General features: G+C 49.2%; 1 protein-coding gene across 5 annotated transcripts in view; it reads left to right on the top strand.

Annotated features, from left to right (window-relative positions):
* KIRREL3 (kin of IRRE like 3 (Drosophila)) overlaps nt 1–18,984 on the top strand; it is a 237,302-nt gene that overhangs the window by 151,666 nt on the left and 66,652 nt on the right. For 2 of the 5 annotated variants that reach the window (XM_004947959.5, XM_003642607.6), the window contains exon 2: nt 17,304–17,381. The exons of 2 other annotated variants lie outside the window; for them this stretch is intronic. In XM_004947959.5, the coding sequence (XP_004948016.2) occupies nt 17,304–17,381 (78 nt within the window). Of the gene's footprint in view, nt 1–10,679; nt 10,809–17,303; nt 17,382–18,984 lie in introns of those variants that run through there. One more of the 5 variants, XM_015298106.2, reaches the window with a different exon arrangement.

Here is an 18,984-nt window from a genome sequence, read left to right as displayed (position 1 = left end):
CCCCACTCCCTTATCAACCATTGGTGAGACACAAAGACCTCCTATCCCTTCTCCACCCTGCGCCTCCATCATCCATACAGCATCTCCACGAGCTTTGCTGGTGATCCCCCCAGAGCACTTCTCCTATTTCTGTGTTCCCTGCGGTTTGCTTGTGTTGGACAAAAAGGCATTCTGGATTTGCCTTGTATGAGCCACTGTAGGATTAGTGAACTGGAAATCCCTCAGAGTTTTGTCTCTGAAGCCAGTCCCTTGGGAGCACTGCTGTAGTAAGTGATTTTTCTGTTCTAGCCCAAGGAATTGGATCCGCATCCGGTAGCCAAATTGAATTCACTCGGGCAAGGTTAAGAGCCATTTGATATACTTTTAGATTAGGTGAAGGCAGCCATATATATTTCATATTCTGCACTAACTGCTGCACAGTGAGTAGGGATAGGCTGGCACGGTGCTTACTGACTTCTCCCCGGTGATCCCACGCTTACGAATGGATGTTACTCAATGAGGGAATGGATCCTGAATCTCTCCCTGCTGAAAGGCAGAGGAAATAACATGGAGCAAAGGGTGAAGGAGCTGGCTGGGTTCCAAATGAAGGGCTGAGGCTGCTGTGAGGGCAGTTATAGGGTCTGCTGGGGGTCAGACTTCATGGAACCTTATGGAAAAGTGTGGCTGTCCAGAGAAGTTGTGGATGCCTCATTCACAGAGGTTTTTAAGGCCATATTGGATGGGGCTCTGGGTAACCTGATCTAATGGCTGATACAGAGGTTGGCAAGCCTGCCCACAGGGCAGCCCAAGACCTTCTGTGATTCACTGATAGGATTGTGTGGAGTCACCAACATGGTACCCAACAGTGCTGCTCTGTTACTGCTGTAATATGGGGATGTCTGGAAACTTCCTGCACTATACCCACCTTCAGGCTTGCAGAGAGCCAAAGCAATGTAGGTTTGTGCATGCCAGTGCTGGGAAGGCTGATTTGTGTCAGCAGAGAGCACAGACACGGGTTTGAATGGAAGAACAAATGGGTTTCTCTGTTTTCTTAAGGTGAGCCCATCCATAATCCCAGCAATGTGCAGTCACCATCTGCTCCCTGCTGGAAAGAGCTCCAGAGCTGAATCCCCTGCGGCTGGAGCCCTTCTTCTGTGCACTTGGCCCAGTACAGGAAAAAGGAAAGAGAAACAGCTCTGTAAATCCTACCTTGGGCAGAGAGCTGCTGTGGTGGGAGCCCCATACGAGGGCATGGGGCTGAGCATCTCAGTGGTCACTTCCAGCCATGTAAAAATGGGAGACATCTCACAATCTCTCCCACTGGTGCAGACGAGCGTACTTGTAGCAGTGCCATGTGCGTAGGCTTTATCACAAGCCAAGCTGAGCCTGCCTGATGGAAAAGGGCTTTGAAAAAGAATAAAAGAAGGAATAAAAAAAGAATAAAGTTTTATTTGGGATAACAAAAACTCCCCTTTGAAGGATCCTGAGAAAAAATGACACTTAGGGCCCGTAACGTTCTGCACTTATTCACAAATCTTGTCCGTACTCAGAATCATCCGTCCCTGATGTATATGGCCATTCTGAGGTTCCCAGCTCCCAGGGCTGTGACCTGAAGGGAGGAGCTCAGTGTTCTCTGCTATTCTCTGTTCGGGCTTGGTGGGGAAAACCTGGAAAATATAACCTTTGCGTTCTGCAGAGCCACGGAGCGAATAGAAAGGACACACAGGCAGTTTGCTATTTATTTCTATTTCTAAAGAATTTCAGAGTTCCTTTTTCTAAAAGTACACCTGAGCCTCTCTCTTCTTCTTTTTTGGAAGCTGTGATGTGTAAACAATGACCGGATTTGGGCCTTTGTGTGCATCCCCTGAGATGCACCCAGTAGGCAGAAGAGCCATGGAAAGAAAACTGAGCCATCGGGTGAAGGATGAGATGGGTGTGGAGTGAGGGATGGGTGTGAAGTGAGGGTGCTTGAACCCAACCATCGCACCGCACTGAAAGAGCTCTTCAGTGGCTGCAGTGATGTTGGAGTGCTGTTGGGTTCATGACAGCGGCCACAGCACCAGGAGTGCTGCTGGGTCAAATCCCACTCCACAACTGCTGCTTCCATGTGAAAATTCAGCAGCCCTTTGTCAGTGCAGCACAGCCCTCCTCCTTCAGGCTCTGCTGGGCCTCCCTTTCCCAGTGCTAATTTCATGATGCTTCCATCCAGGAGCCCTCACATCTCATTTTCTTGGCCGAAAACCCACTTCCATTTTTCCCATCTATTTACCCTTGTGTTAAGATGGCACTGGGACTGGAAGGGAAAACAGAGTGTGAATGGAGAAAGGGAAAATCACAGAATCATAGAATCATTAAGGTTGTAAAAGACCACTAAGATCAAATCTAGCCATCAGCACACTGAGTGGTGAATGGAGAACAAATGGAGAGAAAGCGTTCTCCCTGCTCAGAATCCCTAACAAATTTCTTTGTCATTGCTCGGTTTGTTGTCTTTTTTTTTTCAGTAAAACAGTTCAAAACTACAATTTTTATTTGAGTTACAGATGAGTGCAATCCAGGTAGGAGCGTTTTTGCTTGAGGGGTTTTCCAACCTGAAAAGAAAGAGGAGGAAGCGGGAAAGGGAGTGTGCAAGAAACAAAGCTCAGCAACGCAGCGCCACGACTCCCATTGAACGGGGAATTCAGCATCGCTGCTGTTCAGTTGTTGCTCAGAGAAGAGCAGCTACTGTGAACACTTATGACAAATGCATTTCTATGTTTGATGGAAATCCTCTTGTCGGTACTGAAATATGATGGTATGGTGCCGGGACTGGGGGAGAGCTGCACATTTGTCTCTTCTGAAAGCAAACAGCACACGTTGGGATTCACACGGGTGTGGCAATGAGGACGTGTTGGGCACAGCCGTGGGTCGTTGATTTAGGAGAGCTGATGGCCGTGTATCAGCAGTGCGAGAGGATGGAGAGCATTCCTGCAATGATAAATCTGAGGTGGAGCATTGCGTTCATCACTGCGTTACCATAAAGGGGTCCTGTGCCCCAAACCCATTTTTGCTCCTCCCCAAAACTCATCCCTTTTTTTCCCAGCTCCCACTTTTGCTTTGAAGGAGGAGGCCAAAGCTTTGGTGCCGGCTCTGCACGTCTTCCCAGCAGCATCAGAGCTGGCTGTGTCATCTCCAACCTTTCAAGGAGCCCACAGGGGCTTAATTAAAACTGAAACATAGGCACTGCTATTCAGATGAGACTGGCAGCCCTCTGCTGATGCCGGCTCAGCCGTGTCACTATGCTCATGCCACAGAACTGTGCCACAAGGTGGGAAATTCCAGCCCTGAGTTGGCATGGGCTGAGCCCTGCTCTGAAATGCTGGGCTGCAGGGTGACAGCATGGAGCGATCTGCCAGTGAGGCTTCATGGTAATAAGGGGCATGGCAGGCACTTGTCTGACAGAGGTGACACCGGCCTGACTCCACTCAGCAGGACTTCAGGGAGAGGAAAATCTGCATTTCCTGATCATGGGGCTTTGGTCAGGGGTTGCTGGAGGTCAGGTCCTGAAATGCATTTATTCCTGTGTTTATAGAGTGCTGGTATGGGTGTAGAGTACATAGAAACAGCAATAGGAAATGCCCATCTATGCAGTGTCATGAATGTGCACAGCAGGAGGAGCCTGTGGGTACTGATCCCAACTTTCCAGTCCTGCAGCTGCCTCACAGTGCTGAGGCACCCATGGGTGACCCCAGGAGCTGCTGGCACCAGCAGCTCTATTTGTTGCTCAAATGGCAGAAACCGGATGGACCATGCTCAGATCCAGCACCGTGTTTTGGTGGTCACGGCCATACAACACCCAGAGGAGGAAGGTTAGTGGTCATCTGCCTCAGTGGTGCCACTGGGGCAATGCTATGTGCACACATGCCCACCCTCTCGCCCCTGCAGCCTGCTGTTCCTGCAGCTCTCTCCAAGGAGATCCCAGCTGCTCTCAGCACTCCATCTGCAGCCTTCCAACAGTTGCTGCAGGAAGGGGAAAACATAAAAAATTGCATTCAGGTTTGGGGAAAAAATAGCAAAAAAAAAAGCAAAAAAAATCTGCTCTTCTGGCAACCCATAAATCTCAATTTATCTGTCCCTTTGTCTTTATTGAAGCAGGAAGGGAAGTGGAACCTCCTTGGAAGCAAACGTGTCTCTGCTGTGCACAGTCACAGATTTAGGGAAATCTCTGTGGGTCTGTGGGCACTGTGCCCAGAGCAGCCCTGCAGCAGCTGCTGGGTGCACAGAGTGCTGGAGGGCATGGAAAGGGCACACGGATGCACTGCCCCAGGGCAGGTGGTGCTGCATGAAGAATTAACAAAGGGCTGGAAGGTTCTGGTAGGATCCAATTGCGAGGGCTGGAAGGTTCTAGTAGGGCCCAGGTGTGAGGAGTGCTCATTAGGCCCAGGTGCTGGCACTCAGCTAACGAGGCTCCAGGCAGCTCCTCACTGCTGAAGAGCTTTGGAGTGGGGCAGTGCTGTTGTGCTGCAGAGATGAGGCTGGAACTCAAGATCTGTGTGATGGAGTCACAGTGGAGAGTAAGTACTGTGTGATTTCTTCTTTATGGAGGTTTTTGAGACATTGAGTTATTTCAGAGCACCTTCACTGTGGAGTTTGCTTGCAAGCAACCAGAGTAGAGCTTGATTCCTCTTCACCCGGAGCTCCTCTTGCTGCTTCAAGAGCAGCTCTGATTTTCCTGAGTTGGTGGAGAGCTTTGCTGAGGAGTCTGTGTTTTGCAGGGCTGCTTGATGCATTTTGCAATAAGAAACTGGGGTCTTGCTGGGTTCTGCTGGAGCTGCTTTGGTTGGTGCTGGGTTGGGGTGTTTCAGGCTCTGTGGTCACTGTGATTCAGCCCCACAGGAGCAGGTCTGAGTGCTGCAGGATGTGTGTTGGGAGCAGGGAGGGCAGCAGGCTGATGGATGGGGACTGTGTAGCTCCCCCAGTATCTCCCATGTGCAGGTGGATGATGGATGGGGTGAGTGGGAGCTGACACCCCTTGTTGCTTCTCTTTCTTCCTTCCTACAGCTTCCTACTTGTGGCCCTGCCTTTGGTTTTCTAGGCTAGGACATTTGCAACTTGTGAGCTGTTGTAGAGAAGTAATTACACTCTCCATCACTTTCCCATCAAGAAATAAATGGAAGAAAATCACACCCCAAGTACCAGCACTGACCTTCATTTCAGAAGACAGCACATGCTCAGCCAGGCTATCATCCAGGCCTACCTTTACCAGGCACTGCCTGTTCCCTGGGGCTCATTAGAGCTGCAAAGTGGAGCAGCTGCTGGCACTGAAGCCTGCTGGGCACATGTGTGTGGAATGGAGAGCTGCCTCCTTCCCATAAGGTTCCTTAGAGTCATTAAGGTTGGAGAAGGCCACTAAAATTGAGTCCAACCATCAGCCCATCCCCACTATGCCCACTGACCATGTCACTTGTGGGGAGTGAGATCTATGTGTAGCTTAATGTACACCCTTGCTGCAGGAGACTGGATTCTTCGGGTATGTTTAAGGAGTGTTTAGGTGGAAGATGCTATCTTGATGCCCTTGTACAAGATTTAGGACAGGAACAGGCCCTGATGCCTTTAATCTTCCACTAGACCTGCCTTGTGCTTGCTGTCTTGCATTTTGGAAATAGATGGCAGTAAGAATTTTGTTCAGCTATTTTATTTGTCATAATCTTTCCTAATCTGGACGTGTAGGAACTGTATTGCGCAGCCTAATCAGTCACATATATTGTACTGCACTTCCAGCTTTGTGAAAAGCAAAAGCCATCTCGGAGGCAGAAATATGTTAAATGTGCTTCTTGGAGGCTGCGCACCTTTTGCTGGTCGGCAGAGCAGCTCTTTCTGGTGGCTTGTGCAGGCTGCAGGGTCTGATCTGTCCTGGGGTGCGAGTGATGGAAGGAATGACAGTGCTGGGCATGGGCATGGGCAATGGGGTGGTATTGGAACAGACTGCAGAGGGATGTTAGGCCAGAGAACTGTGCTTCCCTGCATCCCTATTGTCCTTAATACACACATTTTCCAACCTCAGGAGGGCTGAGCTGCCCTGCTATGGGGATTTCCATTCTCCAGAAGTGTGGCTCTGTGATCCCAGAGCCAGCAGAGGGGGGTTTGGAGAGGCTCCAGCTTCCTCGGTCACATCATATTTGTTCTCCACATTAGCCAGAAGCACCCTTGTTTATTTCATCAGCTAAATGCTGAAAACCAGCTGCCTGCCTTCCATTGAGACACTTAATGGTGATGATCATCGCTTCCTCTATCGCAGCCCCTCCGAGTGTGGGGCGATGCCACAGCAGTGCACAGCTGTTGACCGATGGGTGCCCGGCTGTTCCTATGGCATTTCTGGGCTCTGTTTTTGCTGAGTTGCAGAAGTCTTGAGCTGGAACGTGGCAGCTGCTTCAGGATGCCTGGTGCATGCTGAAATATGGGGTCACTGCCTTCATTTGGAAGCTGAGCGAGGCTTTTGCTCCCTCCTGTTTAGGATATGTGCATCTAGCAGGGATGGAGAGCAGGGATGAAGCCTTTGGGGCAGGGCTGGGAGGAATGGTGTTTGCCTTGGAGGTCTGCTTATGGCGCAGAGGCATTTCCCTCTCTTACAGTGGAAGCTCTGCGTGGCTTCTAGGAGTGGTGGCTGCTTTAAGATCATGCAATGAATAATTTGATGTAGAATTTCTGCCTGACTTTGATATCTGTTGAACAAAACATTGGCACAGAGTGCTCAGATACCCGGGTTTGTTTTAACTTACAATTTAGGCTTCGAAAAAATAGTATGAAATGAATTAGCAAATTATCTTGATTGCTCCACTCCTGCCTGCAGCCAGTCAGCACGTTCCAGGTGGAGAGCTTTCTCGCTGGAAAAAATGAGCAGAATTTATTTCTTTAGATAAATGGATCTGGGATAAAAGTCGTCTTTATTTTCTTTTTCGTTTTAACTGCAAAGGATGAAAAGTGTCTGTACTGCTCTTCTGTGCCAGAGATAAAACAGGAAGGAACTTTGCATTGGTGTGCCATTGGCTTTCAAGGAAAAGTTTCTTCCCCCACCCAAACCTCCTCTCCTGCAAGGAGCACCTCAGACTGGAGATCAGAGCGCTGTTTAATGTTCCCATCGCAATGCTGCTGGATCCCGGCGCTGTCACTCTTGCTATGTTTCTGTTCCATGCACACATGCTGCCTTTGATCTCTGTGCTTTGTCCTTGTTTTATTTTATATCTCTTCTTTCTTTCCCCATCTCACTCACAGCGGTGGCTTTGGGATGAAGCACCACTTCATTTCCCCAAGGTCCTGCGAGGGCGCCGGCGGATCTCCTCTGCTGGGTGTCTGTTATGTGAAATGAACGCATTCAAATCAGTGCCGATCCCTACTACACACAGCAAACACAAAGAAACGAAACATAGAGGAGATAATACACGGCTGAACCCACCAGTGCTGCCTGGTGTCCTTTGGAAGGCAGTTGTGTGTGCACCCGCGGTATTGGGGAAGGTGCACAAAGCAGCTTTGTGGAGAGGAGGACCTATAGCAGTTGGTTTGGGTGGAACTAACAGTCTTCTAGCTATAAATGCTATGTAATGCTGCAAATAAAAGCCAAAATTTGCTTTATGACACCTGCTGTCCAAGGTCCCTTAGAGGCACTGGTCCCTGTGTTGCAGCAATGGAGGACGTTGTTCTGCTGGTTGCTGATGCATCCATCCTGTTCTCCACAGCTGGCACTGTGCCTAATCTCCCGTGCAGTACAGGAAACTCATTCCCTTGTTTTATCTCAGGCCGAGCTTGCAGGAAAGTGAGGTTCTTGAGGCTTGACTGGCAGCTGGAATAGGTTTTGTTTGTTTTAAATGAGTCGAGAGCTCAAGCTGAGGCAGGTAATGGAGCGGTTCCCTGCCTTGCTCCCTCTGTGGGCACTGCAGCCCTGGCTGCCTGGGTCAGGACAATTTCCAAGTGCAGCCACACTGACAAGAAGAGCATCCCTTTGAAAATGAGATTTCTTGAATCACCATGTGTGGAGCGTGCTCCCTACAAGCTGCTGCTGATCTCGGAGTTGAGCTGTTTGCTCACTCGTGTGAACTCTGCAGTGAAAACATATTAAGGTTCCCCCTTTCCTATGGCTTGCTTTTTTTATTTTTTTTTCCTCCAGGTATTTAATCTTAGTTTACAGATGAAATGTGCAGTGGAGAAAAAGATGCTAATCACACAGTTACTGCTCTCTGCTCCAGCCACTGAAAAATTTATTACCATCTGCCCTGGATTGGACAGGACTGTGAGCATCGAGGTGCTCGTGTCTATGAGCAGCAGCAGATAGGCTCAATGCTACAGCAGGGCACGGCATTGTGGCTGCAATGCTCCGTGCTCCTCCCTTTGCTGAGGGCAGAGGTGAGAAAAACCCCACTCTGTGCTCAGAGCTTCCCTCCCTTGGCCAGAACTGTCACCCCAGCAATATTATGGTATGTAACGGTGATGGGAGTATTCAGCTCTCCCCACTTCTTGCTTTCTGCCAGGTATTGAGGTGACTGCTGGTATTTCAGTGGCTGTGGATATGAAGTTACTCAGTGGATCGCATCCCCACATGGGAAGCAGGCATAGGGTGTTGTGGCATTTGGTTCTGCCAGGCTTTAATGAAGCCGGAGCAGAAGGTAAGGTCAGGATCGGGGTCACAAGCAGGATTTCTCTGGCTCCCGTGGCTTTCTGCCATGTGGCTTTTTGAGTGTTGTAATATCAAGCTGCCTTGGAAGCAGAGAGCTTTGATTTGTGCCCAGTCTCTGCCCTCAGTGTGTTATTGTACATACAGTTCAGAAGTACTCAAACTACAGCTCCCGTGATGCGTCTTAAATATATGACTTGCACTTGGCTTTTGCATGAGCTGTGCTTCTCCCCGGCCAGCCCTTCCTGCAAATGCACTTCCCTGCAGCAGCACGAGACCAGCTGAATGCTGGAGCGCATAACTGTTCCACAAAGTGCCTCTCCTGTGGCTGTGTTTGCATATGTTTTCCTCTCTTCTTGTTGTTTTCAAAGAAATTAGGGTATTTTTGTAAAACTTCACACCTTGAAAGTCATCCCCTTAAAACGAAGAACTGCTGAGCAAGGAAATAATTGTCAGCAAGGCGTACTTTTGTCTCTCCTGCAGCAATTAACAAACCGAAGCGCAGGCTTGGCTGTCTGTCCAATTAAACTCTGGCAAGCTGGAATCCATGATGTGATAATGAAGCAGAGAGTTTTGGAGCCGCTCTGCTTGCTATTTTGAGGATACGGGAGCTTTAGGCTGTCTGGCTGAAACAAAGCCATTGAAAGTAATGGGCTGGACAATCTCACCCCATTACTTTTAATGGGATGGAGAGACTGTGCATTTGGGAGCAGCACGCTGACACCAGGGGAAGCGGGGGAACCTTTTCACATATATATACACGTTATGGCCAATGCTGGGAAATGGCACCCAACAGGGGAAGGCCAACTGCCCGCAGTAAGTTATGGTGCTTGGTGGTAGATGGGAGGTGTATAGCAGGGGGAAGGTGCTCAAGGCATCAGGGCTCGGTTCAGATAAGACACGTGGTCATAGGTTGGATAGTAAGAAACATTTATTCCCTGAAAGAGTGGTGCTGCAGTGGCACAGACTGTGTGGGGGTGGTGGGATCACTGCCCCAGAGGTGTTCCAGAACTGTGGGGATATGGCATGGTGGGATGAGGTCAGATAGAAGGATCTCAGAGGTCTTTTCCAAATCTAATGACTCTGAAGCCAGGTGGGGTTGGCTGGAACCCTACAGGCCACCAGCCCCAACCCCTGCTGTGGGTTGGTTACCAGCAGATGAGGCTGCCCAGGGCCCATTGTGGCCTTTGGCACCTCCAGGGATGGGTCACCCACAGGTTCTGTATGTAATGGTAGGGGGGACTGTGGTGTATGGGATTCCCACTGCTCTGTGCGCTTCATGCATCATGAGGGCATGAGCAAGATGCAAGGTTCCTCCCCTGTCCATCTCCTCTGATTCACCCTCCTGCCTCTTGCCTGCAGTAATCGTGCCTGTACACACAGAAGCAATCTGTAATATTCCGTGAGCTGCTAATCTGGTGTTGCATTTGTTCCTCGTGGTCGGACTGAACCTGCTGCTGCTGGGGTCTGAAGGAGTGTGGTCAGGAGAGCAATCAGCCTCCCACAGCCTGATATTTGCCCTCTTGTTTTCCTTTCTCCTGCTGCTAAACATGGCCAAAGGTCTCTGCCAGCATGCAGAGAAGCTCAGTGCCCCAATCAGAGTAGGAGAGGATGGAGCACACTGATTAGCAAACCCCTTCGGTCCCATAGCTTCCTCCCATGCCCCCTAGCTGGGGTCTTGTTTTTGCCAGCAGGCAGGGACCTTTTTTCCTGCCTCCTTGTCCATCTTAGCACCACACAATCTTTGAGCAAGTTTCAGCAGAAGGGAAAATACAGAAAGGCTACAGTGAGGTCCTGCACCTCCAGCTGGGACCCATCCCTCCATCTGTTGCTCCTGCAGCCACATTACTCACCTGCACCAAGTGGGCACCGCCTCCAGCAGTGAGGTTCTCCATGGTGCCTGCACTGCCATTTGAACTGCCCAGGGGCTTAAATAAATCATGAGGGGATCACCTGTATATAAAACCTGCCCTGGAGTGATGTGTTCACACCTTCTGGTGGTGGGCTGAGGGGGAGAGCCACTGCCCAGGAGGGGCTGGTTTGGCACAGGATTGCTGCACTGCGTGCTCCATGCCCGCCTCCTCACCTCACAAGTTTGCAGAAATTGCTGAGGCTTGGCGAGGAGGGGAGAATAAAAAGGAAGCTGAAAAAAGCCTTGGATGCACAAGAATTGCAGGCGTGCTGTGAGGTAACCGGCAAATACAATTTAATTATAAGATACACGGGATGTAATGGCATTTGCGAGGCTGGAGCATGATTTCCCAGTAATAGACAGACTGCAGGGTTCCCTGCCTCTGTCATCGCAGCCTCAGATGAGAGCACAACTGCACTCAGTGCTTTCCATGCCTTTGGAGGGGCTTTAAGGGCCCTTCTTGGGCTTGCTCCATGTGGCTGTGTTATGTGTGAAGGGCTTGGAGAGGGGGAGGCAACGGGCTTGGTAGGAGGAGCTGGGGGCTGCAGGGCAGCAGGGCTTGGTGCTGAGCTCCAAGGTCAGGCAGCGGGTGGCTGTGCTTGCTGGGTGTTTCCAGCACTTATTCTTTGCCCGTGCTCCTGAAGCAAATGGCTCGGCTGCTTTCCAGGTGGAGGAGCTGCTGATCCAGAGCACTGCAATGGATGTGACCTTTACAGCGCTGTGGTTTTATTTTTATCCCTTTTTGCTCCAGTGTGTCCACAATCTGTCAGAGCCACACGGGGACTTCAGGGCTCGTTGCAAAGTGTTCCCATTGCCAAGCTCTGCAGCGGTGTTATGGGGTGCTCTGATAGGGCTGGTACACCTGCTTTCTGCAGGCCTCCTGGCCTGCGTGCGAATGTGGCTCTTTGTGCTGGCAGAGCACTGAATGTGTTCATTGTGTCAGTGTGAGATGCTCCTGCTGGGCTCCAGGACAATGCTATGCTGGGCGTGCAGCTCATGTTGCTTGGATTGCCGTGGGGCATGCAGGGGTCCTGGAGCAGAAGGGCAATGATGAAATGAGAAACCTGAGTGTGTGGTGATGAAATCGGTCTGCAGAGAAAGCTCTCCATTCTCAAGGAACTCAAATACCTGGATCCTGTGTCAGTCTTCCTGTTGGTTTTGTTCTGAGCTTTTTCATTCAGATTTCAGAGCAGCTTCATGAGCAGGTCTATATGGTGTGTGTTGCTGGTGCAGCACAGCCAGGATAATGTCCCCAGCACCTGGGCGGCCTCCGTGGCCCCAACAGCATCTGGCTGTAGTCAGCAAATGGGACCTGAGCAGCACGTCTCCTGCTGGATGGGGCATGTGGTGGTTCCAGGGCCATAATCTAGAAAAGCATCCAGAAAAAAAAAAAAAAAAGCAGGGGATGCATGGGGAGGTGTTGGTCCAATTCTATGAACTCTGCCTGCATGCCATGAGATTATGAAGTTCACTTCAGGGCAGACACTGACCTGCGCTTCTTCCCTTACTAGAGCCATCAGAAGGAGGCAATGGGGATCATGGCTGGTGACGGCTCTTTGCTGCTCGGGCTGTGTGCCCATGGGCAGCCCCCCACCTCCCACAGGGCTCTGTTGTGCTTTGAGGGGGCCCCGGGGCAGCCTGGCTGCCTTGGTACAAACCTGAGTCAGTCTGATATTGTTGCTGGTAAAGAGAACACTCTGTTTCTATGTAACCTGTTATTTGTTTCTTTTCACTAATACAAATGCCTGTGAATGTTATGATTTTGACAAGGGGAAATTCAGTGTTTTTCCTGCATGCCAGGTTTAGTTACAGTGTGGAATTGCTGCCACAAGACCTTGTCAAAGCGAGGCATTGAAGAGGATTTGACTGGTGCAAATATGTTCCTGTTTATGCAAGGAACTTCAGGTGCTGAGCGCTCTCTTACTTTGGGGTAAATTGCTTTTTGCTGTAGCAGCTCCTTCGGAGTTCTTTATTTCTCCCTGCCACTCCCTGCTGGGAAGCAGCTTTCAGTGGCCTGCTGTGGGAACAGAGCTGGTGTTTGGGGAGCCCTCCTTGCCATGTGGCTCCCCAAGTCTTGGTGGGGCTGGTAGCCTTCAGGACAGCTCTAACCCACTGCACAATGGCCCTCCTGCACAGTCGCATTTTACATCTCGGAGCAGTGAGCTGGCAAACACCTCTGCTCCATCTGTTTTCCTTCATTGATGGATTCTTCTGAAGTCAGATTGTGGTCCCACAGGGACACACTCAACTAATCCTCCGCTTTTAAGATTTTATTTGTGCAATAAATGGATGACAAGGTGGTTTGCAAGTACATAACACAATAAATGGGTTTATAAATGCAACTTTTCTGCAGAGCGCTGTAGAATAAAATACAATATCGCTACAGCATTTAACACAGATCTTTACTTCATTCATATTTCAAACAGTAATGTGCCCATTTTCTCATCTGGGAAGCCTCTTTGGTTTTTTCTTAATACATTTTTATAAATTAACCAGGCACAGATTTAATAACAACTTGCATTCGTATAGCTTGTTCATCTCAGAGGATCGTGGATTGCTTTGCAGCCTTAATGGTAGAACACACCAGTTGTGTGCTGGAGGATCCATTTGCTCTCTGTCAAAATGAGGCGATGGTTGGGATTGCTGAGCTGTGTTTGTGGATGAAGGGAGGAAGCTTGAATGCAGTCCTCACAGCAGGAGAGCTGGGCAGGGAAGTATTCAGTGTGCTTCAGTGGTACCCAGAGCAAAGTGCTCTGAAGGAGAGGTCATGGGAATGTTTGGGACAACTGAACCATGAGCAGAGCACAAGGCTGGAAGGCACTGTGCTGGAAAGCGAAGAAGAAAATGCTCCTTCACACCTTTCTTCCAGCTTCTGGAATGCGTTATTGCTGTGTGGTGAAGCCAAGAACATAACAAGTCTTGGTGAAGTGGGCTTTTCTGTTTGTAATGAGTTTCTTCAGCCAGATATCCAACAGCAAATGACTTTGCACATCAACACAAGAGGCTTCCAAGCAGGAGGGTGTGGTTTCTCAACAAAAACACTTCTAAAAATGATACAAAACCCTCGGATTCAGTGATGTAGAATCTTCTCATATCTCCCTCAGTGGCTGAGCAAAGACCCAGCAGGAAGGGATGGAGCTTCTTCCCTCACAGACTTTTGTATTCTTTCGGCAGCTCTCATCCATCCAACATCTTGGTCTCATAGATCCTCAGCCCTTTGCCTTTCCCACCCACTGTGCTGGGACATCTCTATGGAGGTTGCCCATTCCCATCCTCTTCCTTTTCAAAAGCTCAGAAGGAAGCTGGTGACTCTGAGATGCTATTGGAAAAATATCTGCTGATAGCAAACCATCACCTCTGCAGAAGGAAAACATGAGAAAATGGAAATGTGATATTTATTTCGATACAATATTCTTTAATTTAAGAGACCAGCTGTTTCTGCTTCTCTTATAAGAGCTTAATTGGTATATAATAGCATAGTTAATTAAATACAAATCAATAGTTTAAAACAGCTAATTGATATTTAATATGTATGGGAAAATATAACTTAGTTATAATATAATTACCTCAATATTAAATAAGCAATGGAATTGCAATTATGCCTTTACAGTGATTATAAAGTTTATCGTTCTTTAATAAACTTGCAATTAGACAGGATGAACCAAAAAATTATTAAACAGGTATTATTGGGCTATTAAGCATTTATTATCATTCCTGGTGGGATACAGCCACACAATGGTACACATCATGATTGTGTTTACAAACCTTTGTTACTCCTCTACAGATTTAGCCTTTAATGTTCTGTTGATCAGAAACTTGGATCCCTCTCTGACTTGTGGGTGGGGGAATTGCTCTGAGAGAGAGGAAATCCCAGATGATGAGAAAAAGAGGAGAAAAGCATTGAGAGTTCCGTAGTTTGGGCCAGGGAGGAGAGCTTTATTTCAAAACCAGGTTGGCCTCCCCTGTTGTCTGAGCTGTATGTAAATGCCCTGTTAGAGAAGTTGTGAGCTTGGCTGATTCTCTGAGCTCCTTTCTTTGTGTTGGCTGTTGCGTTGCTGTTTCTCACTGTCCCTAATGCTTTGAGATTGCTTTTCCTTTGTCCAAGTGGCTCTTCTGCAGGTTTTGGGATGAGTCAATGGGAGTGCTTCTTTGAGTGAGTCAAAATGTGCTTCTGCCATGTGTTGTCCAAATGAGATATTTGAGCTCACACCTTTCCGAAGTAGCCAGGTTGACAAAGCTGTGCTGTAACTCATTCTGCTGTGCTGGAAAAAACCTAATTGTCATTGCATGGAAGTGGATGGGATTTGTTTCAGGAGGTGGATGCCACGCATGGGTTAAAATGCACATTTTTCCATGGTATCTCAGCAGGCCCCCTAAGCCAAAATATTTAAAATGCTGGGGTATCTGCTTCGCTATTAATGTTTTAGGTAGCTGCTAAAAGCCATGAAGTGGTGAGGCATCCTTAGGCATCAGCATCATCTCAAAGTGTTTTACCTTTTAAAGGCACTGTCAGGTATTTAAAGGTGCCTTTAGCTATAAAGATTTTTGCATGTTCTCACAAATTTATGGTATGAATTATTATAATGTGGTGCTCTTGTATAGCTCCTTTCATCATGGGATATCAAAGTCTTTTATAAGCATTAATTATAGCACCCCTTAGGGAGGCACTCGGACGATCGACACCCATACCAGCTCCACATGGGGAATAGTTCAGATCTCACTTGGAGCTTCCCTCCCTCCTGCAGGGTGAAGTTGGGTTTTGGGTTCCTGGGGCAGCACCACCATCACCTCAGGCAGTAACCCACTGCCATCACCTCTGAAGCAATGGCTCTTTCTTGGGAACATTTCCATGCAGTTGGAAGGTGAGAACTAGACTGCTGAGTCCTGGGTGCTTTGGGTTGATACAAGAATGGAACCATAGACTCATAGAATGGCTTGGGTTGGAAGGGACCTTAAAGATCATCTCATTCCACTGTAGTACTCCTTTTCCTCCTCCTAAGCTTTGCGTATTGTTGCCTCTGTCTCAGCTCCGTTCCCTTCTGCATTGGCTCTTGCAGAACTTTATGGCAGCCTCTGCCGTTCCAGGTCTCTGTGACCAGGAGAGCCCCACACGTGTCCATGTGCATGATGAACGCCTGAATTAGCAAGATAGTGACGCTGGCTGGCTCAGCTCCGCTGTGAACTGTGCTGCCTTGTGTGACACTAATCTAATTGTGTTGTTTTAATTATGCCTCAATACCTCAGTGCTCGTTGAAGGCTCGATAGGAATCGATGCTATTTGTCTTTCCTATCAATAAAGACATAAGCATGTTGCTGGCTGTGTGTTAGCAGAGGGAGGCTGGGGAGGCTGTCAGCAGCTTGCAGCTGATGCATGTGGGGTGGCTGGCTCTACAGGATCCCCATCTAGAGCTCTTACTGATGTCTGCAGCACAGCCTGTGCTGAATGCCCTTCAGCCAGACCAACTGGGAGCACTGAACTCTAATGCTCTGCTAGTTGATGCCTTTCTGGGTGTATTTGCAGCTGTGCAGAGAGCTGGATTCCACCTCTACATCAGACAGGAGATGGCTGCTCTCTGCCCGGTGCTGATGAGTGTGACTGAGTCAAGAAGCTGTTGAGAATGTGGATATTTGCTTTGCCTGCCTGAAAATGTCTGATCTTTGAGCATCCTCATCTGAGTGGATCCCCCCTTTTATGGCCAGTGAGAGATCTGTGGGCACCTCCAGCATCCTTGAGAGGCTGCCTGGGGATACCCTCTGGGTTACTACTTTAGGTGGCAATGTGGAGTTAAGGTGCAATTAAATTTCAGTTGACATTAAGTATCTCAAGAGACGTCCATCTGGATGAGCATTGACTTCAGTGGAATTGCACACAGCCTTCCTTTCTTCTGCTGGCTGTCATCAACTCTGATGGGAGCCTTAGGATCAGGAGCTGTTGGTTCTCGTGAGATGGAGCCTGGTTCTGTTAGGGAATTCTCTTTACCTTGTCCTCCTCATGCCCCAGTGTCACAAGGCATCTCTGTTTTCTGCATTTTGGCTTTAGTTCTGCCCCAGATAGTGAGGAGGATGCTGACTCTCCTGCCTGAATGCCCCATCAGCAGTAGGGAGGAGCAGTGCACCCACAGAGCCGTATGCCTGAAGTTGTCCTCCTGCACATCCTGCAGCACTGAGCGACCTTCCTGCTCCGACAGACACAGCCCAGACCTGCAGCTCATCTCCAGGGACCTGAAATCCCTGCACAGCTCCACACAGCACTGCCTCACCGCTCCCATCCCGCTGCCCCACCGCCTTCTCCTCCCATGGCGATCCTGCACGCTCCATCCTCATGGAGCGGGGCTCTATGGAGGCTGCATTAAGCAAACATCAAAGGGGCTTTGATCAGCGAGGCCCTGCAGAGCGTGGCAGCCCCCGAGGAGTGCGCTGGGACGGCAGTGGGGATGTGCTACCTTGATTTCCATCTCTGCGACACAATTTGTTTGAAGAATGGGAACTGTATGCTGCCGAGATGCGCGTGGGCAAACACACAGTCTACTTCTGGAAGAGCCACACTCAGATCTTTCTTGGTTACCAGAAAGCCCCATTAAGGAATCAAGGCATCAAAGGCATCCTCAGCCTGGAGCACTTCTCTGCTTGTAGGGCCAGCTGCGTGTTTCCAGCCCTCAAGCCTTGGCTCATCTTCCCTTTTGAGGACCGAGTCCCAGTTGCTGCGCTGCTGCTCCCTGTGCAGTCACTCCTGTCCCCAGCCTTCTAATGCCACTCTCTCTTCTCTTGCAGAACTGGGGCTCCCAGGAAGAGGATGCTGCCTAGTGCTGGGGTTCATGTACAAGGAGAAGTACCGCAGGATGACTGAAGGTGAGCGGCTTCTCCACCTTCTCTTCATCCTTCCTCCTTAGTGGTCTCATCACAGAGGTTTATTGTTGCTGGGAGCATGCTAGGTTCTTGCTTGTCCTAAGGAGAAAATCCTGGTTCCCTTTTGTTTCCTGAAGCATCTTAATGGGCACAGGTAGGGGAGAAGCAGTAAGAGGAGAGCAGGAGGCTGATACCTCCATTCATCCCCCATCCACTGTCTTCTCCCGTGGCTTTGTCACACAGGAATCTCTCTCAGCACCCAGTCTTTGTATTCTGGTTTTCATTCTGCCCTTCAACTGGTGCATTTGGCCCTACTGGAAAGGTGCTCAAGTTATCACCACCCTAATGCCCTTAAGCTGCAACATCCTAGAGTTTGTGTGGACAACCTTGGTAGATGAATGTCCTTCTAATTAGTGGCATGGGTAAAAAAAGCCACTGAGAGTCAGGCTTAGCCTTGCTGTGTTCAAAAGCTGGTGGAGTTTGCTTGGACAAATCTCTCACCTGGGATCAGGCCTGCTGTGCCTTCTCAAAAGCACCATTGTTTTGCTTGTCAAAGCCCTGCACCGAGGCGGAGATGTCTCTAAAAAATTTCCCTGTTTTATATTCTGGTCATCCCCAGGTACTTTATGAGCATTGATTAATCCATAGAAACACCATAAATAATTATGAAGCATAATAACTAAACAAAAACTATTTATGCTCAGAAGGATTGGCATCCTTGCTGCTGGTAGCATCATTGCTTGGCTGCTTTCTTTGAAGCAGCCCCATCTCTGCTGAATGCAGGTTTTGTGGAGGTCCCTTCCAGGGGAAGGTGCACCATGGCGATGGGTTGGGGTTTTGCTCAACCCAAACAGGGCTGTGCTGGTTCCAGCCCTTGTGTTGGAGGTAGATAGGAAATGCTTTGGGCAGAGGAGTGCTGACATGCCCTGCTGTGCATTTGTTCCTCAGAGCAGGACAGGGAGCAGCCCAGCAGCTGGCTGCAGAAGCCTTGTCTGCACGAGAGCAAAGGGTGCATTAGCTTGCAGGGGGCGAAGCTCCAGTGGAGGCAAGCTCATGGCTTGAATACCAGCTATGAGATCAAAGGTTCTCTTGGTTCCCCAGGAGCCCTGAGACCGAGATGATAACATGGGGAAAGCACTTCACAAGTTTTTCACCTCATGTTTGTTAATTATCCCCTGCTTTTTAAACCTTGATTAGAATATTTTTTTAACGGATGGCACTGCCCCTTGGGTGCCATGGGAAGGTGCAATCTCCTGATGGTTTTGGGTCCCTCAAGCTTCCCAAGGATGCTTGTAGGTGCCACATGTGGGCATCCCAACGCACCCTGTGGGACTGCTCCAGCCTGACAAACTCGGGGCCCTGCAGAGCGAACCCCTTTGGCTTTGTGGGGAGAGAACAAAGCCAGATGAAAGGCGCTAAGCAAAGCCTTTGTGTGGGGAAGGGAACAAAGCGATGAGTTTCTGGCCCCCGCAGACTGCAGGGCTGTGACGTTTAAAGGTACAATCTTCCAAAAAGAACACAGTCAGGGGATTTCCATGGCTACAAAGACCGCCCTGGACTTGTTTTCACTCGAGATGGCTCTGGGTGACAGGTGCAGACCTGATGT

This window comes from Gallus gallus, chromosome 24 (genome assembly GCF_016699485.2).
Source record: "Gallus gallus isolate bGalGal1 chromosome 24, bGalGal1.mat.broiler.GRCg7b, whole genome shotgun sequence".
Taxonomy (NCBI): domain Eukaryota; kingdom Metazoa; phylum Chordata; class Aves; order Galliformes; family Phasianidae; genus Gallus; species Gallus gallus.
The sequence above is the reverse complement of the archived record's forward strand: the minus strand, read 5'-3'. Positions and strand labels throughout refer to the sequence as shown.